This window comes from Choloepus didactylus, chromosome 5 (assembly GCF_015220235.1).
Source record: "Choloepus didactylus isolate mChoDid1 chromosome 5, mChoDid1.pri, whole genome shotgun sequence".
Classification (NCBI taxonomy): domain Eukaryota; kingdom Metazoa; phylum Chordata; class Mammalia; order Pilosa; family Megalonychidae; genus Choloepus; species Choloepus didactylus.
Genome location: NC_051311.1, coordinates 139,733,033 through 139,742,900, shown reverse-complemented (window position 1 = coordinate 139,742,900; position 9,868 = coordinate 139,733,033). Strand labels below are relative to the sequence as shown.

Genomic DNA, 9,868 nt, shown 5'->3' with positions numbered 1-9,868 from the left:
AATTTTATGTATATCTCTACATGACAATGCATAAATGCTGAAATTTCCCCTCCCGCTGCCTTTTTTTGGGGGGAGGTCCTCCATAAAGGAAAACATTTGCCTACTTCTGTGGGGGTGGGGGTGGGGTAGGGAATTGGCTTATGGTACTTTTATTCATTAATTCTTAAATCTCTGAACATGGCTAGATGGAGTATAAATGACTGTATATACAATTACAGTTTAAGACAAATTATTTCTCCTTGCAATCTAGCTCATGGAAACCTTGGAATTTCTCCACATCTAAACTTCACATAACTGATAGAGGCCAATGATTAAAGCCTTTATTGATATTTCTTGGTGTTCTCTATATTTCTTGGGATGTTCTTTTACCTTATTTCTATCATGAGGCTTCATTAGCGTCAGGGTCTGCCTCTCATATACAAAAGCAGAGACAAAATGGATTGCTGCTGCTTGATAACTGTTAACAGCACCATAAGCTTCTTCATGCAAACCCTGGGGAAAGCAGGCCCCGTCTATCTTCATGTGTCCCTGGGCTCCTGCCCTCACAGTCCCTGTGGCTGTGTAGGGGTACATCAATGTGCTTAAAAGCTTTCAGGCTAGGCAGGTAAACCAGCAGACTCCCCTGCCTGTATACCAAGGTCATGGCTGACAGTAAGGGAGTAGCATAGTGTGCAGGAACCACCCTTTCCATGAGAGTGACATTATGGCTACAGGAAGGCATAGAATTGGATTTGCTTTTCTAGTAGTGACAACTTACTGAGTGGCCTTAAACTAGGCATTTAATCCAGTGGTTCTCAGACTTTAATGTGCAAGTGAATCAACTAGGGAGCTTAACAAAATGCACATTTCCCTACCCCAGCTGCAGAGACTCAGTTCAGTAGATCTGGGCCTGGGATCCAGGAAGAAGCCCTATAGGAGTTTCTGATATTGATTATTGACACTTGTTGGGTCACAGTTTTAGCCATAGACTAAATGAATGATAAGGGCCCATCCTGCTCAAGAGTGTGTGAACCAACCATTGTAGAGCTTCTGCACTGATTCCCTCTACTCATCCCGCTACTCATTCACTTATGTGGCAAACCACAGTCACAGGCACAACGTTCAACAGACATGGGAAAAAAGTCCTTCCTCCCCTGCATCCAGTCACCCACTTTTCCTCCCTGGTAGCATCTATTATTACCAATTCCTTGTGTATCTTTCCAAAGATATTCTATGCATTTAAAAACATATGAATAGGCACATTATTTTCTTCCCACAAATGAAAACACATACAATACTCTGCACCTTGCTATTTTTTTTCTTTCACTTAGTACAGGTTAAAAATCTTTCCATGTCAGTAAATGGACTTCTTCATTCTTCTGTATAAAAATCTGGATAGCATTCCATTTTATTGATGTGCTGTAATTCATTTGAACAGTCCTCTATTGATGTACATTTGTTTCAGAGCTCTGCTAGCACAAATAAATTGCAGATAATAACCTTGTCCCCTTATTTCACATCTGTGTCTGTAGAGCCATAGGCTAAATTCTAGAAGTGGAACCATTGAGTCAAAGACCATATGCATTTGCTATTTTGAGAGAGACTGCCAAATTGTCCTCCATGGAGGTTATAACACTTTTTGATTTTCGTTAATCTGAATAGGTGGGGAAAAAATGCTGCCTTGTATATATGATTTTCAGTTAAGAGAGGTTGAACATCTTTTCATGTGCCTGAGTAGTAGTGTATTTATTTTTTTTTGTAAACTAACTTCATATTCTTTGAGATGGTCTTTTCTTATTAATTTACAAGGTCTGTGTTCTGGGCACAGAGGGACGGTCATATCTTGACCATTGACCTTGATGCCAGCATTCACACACACACACACACACACACACACACACACACACACACGGGGGGGGGCGGGGGGAGAGGGAGAGAAAGAGAGAGAAAGAGAGAGGGAGAGAGAGAGAGCTGTATGTGGATTCATTGATCCGGGTGTGAAATCTTGGCTTTGCTATTCACTGTGTGACCTTGGGCAAGTTACCTAACTTCTTTGGGCCCCCATTTCTTGCTCTATAAATCGGAAATGATAAGAACCAAAACACCCGGCATAGAGTCATAGGGTCTGGGATATCAACATGGTACAGGAGGACACCTTTAAAAGCAGGGAGTTGGAGTGAACATGTAAGTCAACAAGGCTCAGGACAGGTCCTCAGGGAGAGCCTGGGGAATTTCCCACAGGCGCGGAGGCCCGGAGGCCCGGAGGCCCGGAGGCCAGGGCTTGCAACCAAACGACGCGGTCGGGGAGAGGCGCCCGGAGGAAGCCGCGCCTGGCTCCATAAAGACCGGCTTCTCCCTTTCGAAAGAACCACAACCGGGGCCCTGATCGAGGAACAAAAATCCAGCAAAGAGAGAACCACTTTCTGTGGAGAGATCCGCTCTCTCGACCGCTTCTCCTGCTCCCTGGCGCCCTCCCCTTCCAGGCCGAGCGCGGCGCTGCGGCCCCAGCGACCCAGGAGAGTGAGGAGCGCCGTGGGGCCCGGGGTGGGGAAGGCGGGGTGGGCCCGCGGTCACGTGAACTAGGCCAGCTGTTAAGGTGGGGTGGGGGGCGGGAGTCTGGGGAGGGGGAAGAGCCCGGCAGCCGCCTACGCGACTGCAGCTAGAGCCCCCGATGCCGCCGCACTGATCGCGGCAGCAGCAGCAGCATCGCATCCTCGGCGGCCGCAGCATCAGCACCGCAGAGCCCCGCCGGAGCCCGCCGCGCAGCAGGTGAGAGGCGGCCGGCCACGGCTGGAGAGCGCGGGGCGTCTGCAGTCACCCGCTTCCCTCCCGGGTTTTCACCCCCACCCCTACCGCCGCCCCCATCCTTCGCGCCTCGCTTTCGCTCGAAACTCGCGGGTAATGCTACTTGGGTAGAATGCCCGCGGGGTCTGGGGTCTGGGGTCTCTGGGTGATCACGGGAGGCCTCCGGCCCGGGTAGGGAATGGAGTGACTGAGGCTGGTTGACTCCTGGGGCGCGGGAGAGGGACGCCCTACCCCGGGGCGCGGGCACTGCAGCCTGATCCGAATCTGTCTCGGCTCTCCAAACCCCATCCCCATCCATTTTTTTTCTCTCTCTTTCTGTTAACTATCATAAGCTACTTTTCCTGTGTTTTCTTCCCTTGGCATCCAAGTTACTGGCCCGATGGGGTGAGTGCCTGTGCGCTCTGCACCCCTCCCCCACCTCCTGGGGCCTCTCCCGGCCTCTCCTGCGGCCGCTCCGGGGAGTGGCTCTTCGGTGCTCGCTCGGTCGTGGCGCGGGTGGCTGAGCCCGCCTGGCACCTGTCTGGAAAGTCACGCACCTACGGCGCGGGCTCGCAGCGAACATGGCTGCCTGGTGGGGCCCGCTGCCTTTGGCCGGGTTCTGTCCCCGGCGTCCACCCGGTCCTCAATCTCCGAAACGTGCCGGGAGCCTTCCCTCCCATTAAGGGCAAATGCGCCAGGCTGTTGCTGTGTAGTCACTGTGGGCAGGGGGACTTGACACAACTCCCCCCATGCGGCACCCGGGGCGGCTCTTTGGGGGAAAAGAGCATGTCAACGCGAAGGCGCCAGGGCTCTTATTGGTAAAAGGCATTGGTGTGTTTCTGAGATGATTGATTGCCTTCGCTTCCTTGGTTCGTTCGGCGGTCGGGGAGCCGATTTGGCGACATCACTTACGAGGTTTGAGACGAGTGTGGTCTGCAAAGCATGGGGACGTTGTGGGGGTGGGGTGGGGAGGACGCTAGAACTTTAAAGAGAATTGACGACGACTAGGATTTAGGGATAACAATGTCCATTAAACCCATGGCCCATCTTATAAAGCTCCTGTTTGCCCCGACTCAGAGCTGACCTGTTAGATAATAGGGATTTTCTGTTTATTTGTGGCTTGCAAATGCCTTGAATTAAGCTTGTGCCCAGCTTTCTGGGTGGTGTGTGTGTGTGTGTGTGTGTGTGTGTGTGTGTGTGTGTGTCTACTGTGTTCCAAACCTGTCCAGAAGATGCGTCAGTTGCAGAAGAAGCCTATGTTAATTCAAAATGGCAGCATGAGAAATCAGGCGAGGAGGAAGCAGCACGGACCACAGCCAACATCAGCTGCCCCCTGGCTTAAGCCTGAGTGCGGGGATCAGCGGGAGGGAAGGCTCCTGCAGACCTTGCTGCAGTCAGCTCTAAGGGGTTGGTAGGGAGTGATTTTTGTGGCAGACTAGACTTGAGGGTACTGCATTGTCCTGGGAATGTTAAGTGGGAAGTTAGGGGAGCTGTAATTATTTTCTCTTAACTTATCAAAACCTGGCACAGAGACCTAATTAAAACTCTGGGATTTTGATCTGATTTTCTCCAGGCTCTAATAATTCAATTTGTGTGGCTGCTGATTTCTGTTTGATGCTTAACTTCCATGTTGTTTTGTACCTACAAGTGGATCTTAAAAGAGATGGACATGTAGTGTAAACATCATCCAAGAACAGTGCACATACTAAATGCCAGGTTCTTAAAGCAAGTTTCTTTGGAAGAACTGATTTAGCACCATCAGCACCAGAGAATCACAAATTCTTGAAAGATGACTCATTTCAGAATTAAAAAAAAGAAAACAAAATAAAACAGCGTTTCTTTCCCTTTTCACTGCTGTGCTGCCATCCATCTTCTCATTTACAAAGAAGGTGATGCAGGAGGAGGAAACTGCTTCAGAAATAATGAAATGAGGGAGATTAATGTAAAGGTTAGGAGTAGCAGAGCTGGAAGCACCTGGAGAGCATTGCTGTCGACCCGCTTTTACAGCCCTGGATGCTGAAGCCAGCAGGGTAAAGGGACTGGCCTAGGTCATGTATCAGCTGGCTGGCAACTGAAATCCAGATCTTGTAACTCTCCAGCACAGGGTTCCACCTGCCGCCTTTCAAAGCTGGAGGGGTGTGTGTGTGTGTGTGTGCAAACCTGTTTTATTAGGATGGCAAACACTTTGAGTAATGGGAACCAAACTGTAGCATGAATAAAAAAATCTACAGGCATGTAAAGTAAGTGACTACACCTTATTTTCCAAATTTAACACAATTTGAGTTCTTAAACTGTATCTACCTTATGTTTATATTCTCTAGTGACTAGAATGCTTCTATATTTGAGACACAAACCATAATTTTAATCAAATCAAATTAGAATACATTCTTTGATTAAAAAATAGTTGCTTGTGTTTGTGAGAACTATTAGGGCAATTTCTTTTTTAAAGAAACCAAAAAAAGGGGACATACAACAGCTTTTGAGTTTATCTGATTTTCAGTAAATGTAAATAACAAGCTGATTTAAAAATAACTTGGCAACAGCACTGAACACAGAGGCCTTTTCTGTATTTTGAATTTGAATTCTTTTTTGAGTCATGTAACAGTGATCCCAGACCTACTAAAGCAGAGCTAGAAATTGTGCTTGGGTTAGGGTTTGTGCTGAGGAGGTAAGGATATGAAAAGTAGTTCTGGGCATTCTCCACCTACCTAGCTAGTGATCCACAGAGGGAGAAGGGGGACAGAACACAGGGAAAGGGAGAATCATGTGAGACAGTGGAGCAGATAGGATCGGGGAGTTTAAGTGAAGATGTGATGAGATGCTGTCGAGGTGTGTGCCATTCTTAAAAAAAATAAGTTGTGTTAGAGCATGAATATGAAGACTTATGCCAAAAATATTTAAAATAAGTTTTTTTCTAAAAGAAATATGCATAATTTGTGTTTGTTGTAGGACAATAAAAATATAGATAAACAAAAGTTATTTTTAAAAAAATCACCCATAACACTCCCATTCAGCAGTAGTCAGTCATTTTGAAAGTTTGGGATCATTTTCATCAGAATGAGAATCTAGGTCAGTGCTGTCTAATTCAGTAGCATCTAGTCAGATGTGGCAATTGAGCACGGGAAAAGTGACTATTCTGAATTGAGATGTGCTATAAGGGTAAAATACACACTGGGTTTTGAAGATTTAACATGAAAAAAGAACGTAAAATACCTCATTAACTTTTTATATTGATTACATGTTGAAACAATATTTTGGATATAATGGGTTCAATAAAATATATTATTAGAAATAGTTTTACCAGTTTCTTTACTATTTTCTTTAAACTTTCAATTTTGAAATACTTTCAAACTAACAAGACAGTTTCATAAATAATACAAACCCCATATAGAGAACTCCAACAGACCCCTCTCCCCCCAGCTACCCAGATCTACCAATTTAACATTTTGCCACATTTGCAATATCATTCTAGCTATCCATCTGCCAATCAATCCATCTGTCTATCTATCTATCCATCTATTTTTTCCATTTTTTACCAGCTCCTTTTTGCCTTTTAAAGTGTGGCTACTAGAAATTTAGAAATTACATATGTGGCTCATGTCTGTCTTGCATGATATCTCTACTGGACAGCTCTGGTCTAGGACATTAACAGGAAGTGGAGGTTGGTTGAGATGCATGATGCTGTTTGTAGAACAGGGCATGTAAAGAGAAAGAAGCTTGGAATAAGATGGGTGGAGAAGAACTCCAGGAGTGAGTGACAGGGACATTTTGTAGATGCAAAGGTTGAATACATAGTGGGTTGCGACTGCTGGGTTATGAGACATCATGAGGCAGGAGAAGCACACTGTGTGGTGATTCAGGCTTCAGAGTCATGGGGACTGAGGCTGGTGGAGGTGGTGGTGGGGGGGAATAGTGCCTAGGATGGTAAAAGAGAAGTGCTGACAAAACTGTGCAGTACCCTGGAAAGTAGCTAACTTCTTCCAAATTCTGTATGCCTGTTTTCACCCATCAAGATGAGATGAATTCATCCTAGTACAAAAGAAAGGGCCCAGGTTCTACCTTTAATTAGGAACATGACCTTGCACAAGCCACTTATCAAGTCACTTATCAGTCTCCTATTTAAAAGGGGATGAACAAGAGCTGTCCACCAATTTCACTAGATGGTTTCTGTGGGATGAGAATGGTGTATTTAAAACACAAGTGATTATTATAATTTCATTAATTTATTAAAATACTACATACTGAGATAACATTTACTTACATACTCTTGTACAAGAGAACCGCCCCCCCCCCCCAAAAAAAAACAGCTTTCCTCTGGTTCTGCCAATGTAAGGGCTCTTTATTGATTGCATAGAAAGAGACTTAATTATATTTCTATTCTTGGCTTTAATAAAATTCTTGCTGTTTTGAACGTCTACATTTCAAAGATGCATCAGCACATGTATATCTTCATACATGAAAGCAACACAAAACATATAAAAGGTGTGGACATTTTTATTCAAAGGACCTTTACATTTAGTTCACTATCTCCCTAGCTCAGGCTATCCCTACAGCTGAACAAAAATTGTATATTTTTCAGAAATTCTGTTTGGTATGTCTCCACGTCCTTTTCTCTCTCACTTCCCACATTTTGTTACTCCGGGGCTGATTGTAACAATAGTTAAGTTTATAGATTTAAAGCTTCAATCTCAGATTACAACAATTGGCCCACTTTTTCCTTTGATCCCAGTGGATTGACAATCAGAAGAATTTAAAGGAATGCATAAAAAATTGATAGAGTAATTTACATTATGGTGTGAATTGATAGACTTCTCCAAAGGGTAATTTTATGTTTTGAAAGTAACTAAGTAACACAAATGACTTTAAATTTGTTAGATTTGGCCAAATTGCCCAAAGTTCCTCTTTTCCCACACACTTAAGACTGGATATTATCAAACTTTTAAATCTTTGCTAATCTCATATGTTTAAATGGTATCTTATTTTAATTTGTAGTCCTTCAATCATGAGTGAGATTGACTATCTTTTAGTAGGTGTATTGGCTATTTGTACTTGTTTTTCTTTGGACTGATGTTCATATTCTTTGTACATGTTTTCACTGGGGTGGTCATCTTTGTCTTATTGCTATGTAATAAAAGCTCTGTGTATATTAAAGAAATTATTCCTTTGTTATGTATGTTGTGACTGTATTTCCTAGTTTTTCATTTTTAAATTTTTGCCCTGCAAGCAGTGTGACATTATTTTATAATTAAGCATATCAGTTATTGCCTTTGTGAGTTATGGATTATGTTTGGCCTACTTACACAGGTTCTTCTCTCTATGGTGTTATTTTCTTAAATTTACCCATATATTTTGTATTTTTATGGTTTCATTTTGCAAACATTTAAATTTTTGTTATAATAGTTTATTTTGTATTAGGAATGAGTTGAGGATCTAGACAGCTTTCCTCCTTCCTTTCTGCACCCAAAATATTTAGTCAATTATCCCAACATGATTTGTTGTCTAATACATCTTTTCACCTTGATTTCAAGTTTAGCCTTTATCATATGCTAATTTATTACATTACATGGATATATTTCAGGAGTCTCTACTGTGTTACTTTACCTATTTTTGCATCAGCATCAAACTGTTTTGCTTACTAAACTTTATAATATAGTTTAATACTATGTAGGGCTAGTCTCTCCTCATTAGTTTTCATTTCTGAAATTTCTTGGCTAATCCTACATATCCTTTCCAGAGGAACCTCAGGATCATTTTTGCCAGATTTTCTCCAAAAGTCCCATTAGTACATTGATTGCTGCCATATTGAATCTACAAATGAATTTAGGAAGGATGGGTACCTCCATATAGGATTGAATCTTCAATCAAAGAACAGGAAAGTCTCCCTGCCCTTCAGATCTTCTCCTGTGTCCCCATAAAGCCCTACCATTTTCTTCCTTGAGGGTTTGCAAGGCTCTCTCTAGTGAATTTGTCAGAGAGTGAGCAGTACCCCTCTAAAGAAAATTATGGAACTCAAAGGATGGACATAGAGAAAAGCACATGCCAACAAAGTGATGCTTTTGTTCTTGGTGGGGAAGATGGGGTCAAGGCAGCCTGGTGGATAAGAGTGATGGCTATTGACTTTAGAGTCTGAATTCTGACTCCACTACTTTTTGTTATATGACCCTAGGCAAGTTACTTAGTCTTTACTGCAGTGTTTTCATCTGTAAAATGGGGATAATAATACTTGCTGATAGGATGATGTGTACATGGCATGTTATTAAGCACATAGTGAATTCTTAATGTTCTAACATAAAATACTAAATTTTATGATTACAGTTATTTTAGTTATTCCCTGTTGAAGGAAACTGTAAGTTCAGTATCATTCCAATCACAGACCCAAAGAGACTCTGGAAACATTTCACCAATATTTTAAAAAGTTCAGCTTGGGGAATAAACAGATGGAAGAGCCAAGAAATGTAGAAAAGAATCACAGGGGGTGAGAGAGGGTATACCTGCATTATTTTTGAGGCAGGTCAGCCACACCTCCCAACACATTGTGCCTGTCCTGTAGAAGTGATAGGCATATCCTTTTCCATCCTTCTGTGTCTCCTTTTCTCTCACTTCCATGCCCGCCCCCAATCTGGGCCCAGAAAGGAAAGTTCGTCTTGGCAGCTCTTGGATCTGGATACAGTGCTCTAGTGGGTTGGGAGGGTTGGCTAATAGCATGCACTTCTATTCTCTTTATAACAGGTGAGGTCCATGAGATCCAAGAAGGCAAGAAGTGAAGTATGTGTCAGTTACATCTACCTGTCCTCCCTCCCTCCAAAACTTCCAACATCATCTGAGTCCAGGATGGGGTTGGACATGGAACCGGGTGGAATGTCAGGGGGCCTAAATGGGTGCCTGGAAAGGAGGAGCTGGGGGCCTCCCAGCCTTACCCTTGCCTGAAGCAAAGAGAAGGAGCGAGATGGTTAATGTTCCCTTCTTCTTTTCTTAATGGTCATATATTGAGCCGTAATCGTCTAGTGCTTAATCTATGCCTTTAAGATGATCTAGTCATCTTTGAGACATCCATAAGCTTTTCTAATTCCTGTTTTCAACTGGGTCACTGTTCATGAATGCCTCT

The 9,868-nt window shown here is 43.3% G+C and overlaps 1 protein-coding gene across 4 annotated transcripts in view; it reads left to right on the top strand.

The window, feature by feature from the left end:
- Window positions 1-2,605: 2,605 nt before the first annotated feature.
- The window catches only part of SCRN1 (secernin 1), a 68,367-nt gene continuing 61,104 nt past the window's right edge, over window positions 2,606-9,868 (top strand). Inside the window, exon 1 of one of the 4 annotated variants that reach the window (XM_037836974.1) lies at window positions 2,606-2,748. Coding sequence is in view for 2 of the 4 variants with exons in the window: in XM_037836973.1 (XP_037692901.1) it covers window positions 3,608-3,678 (71 nt within the window). In the remaining 2 variants the exon portion in view is untranslated. Of the gene's footprint in view, window positions 2,749-2,857; window positions 2,878-3,352; window positions 3,679-9,868 lie in introns of those variants that run through there. The other 3 variants (XM_037836975.1, XM_037836973.1, XM_037836972.1) reach the window with 3 other exon arrangements.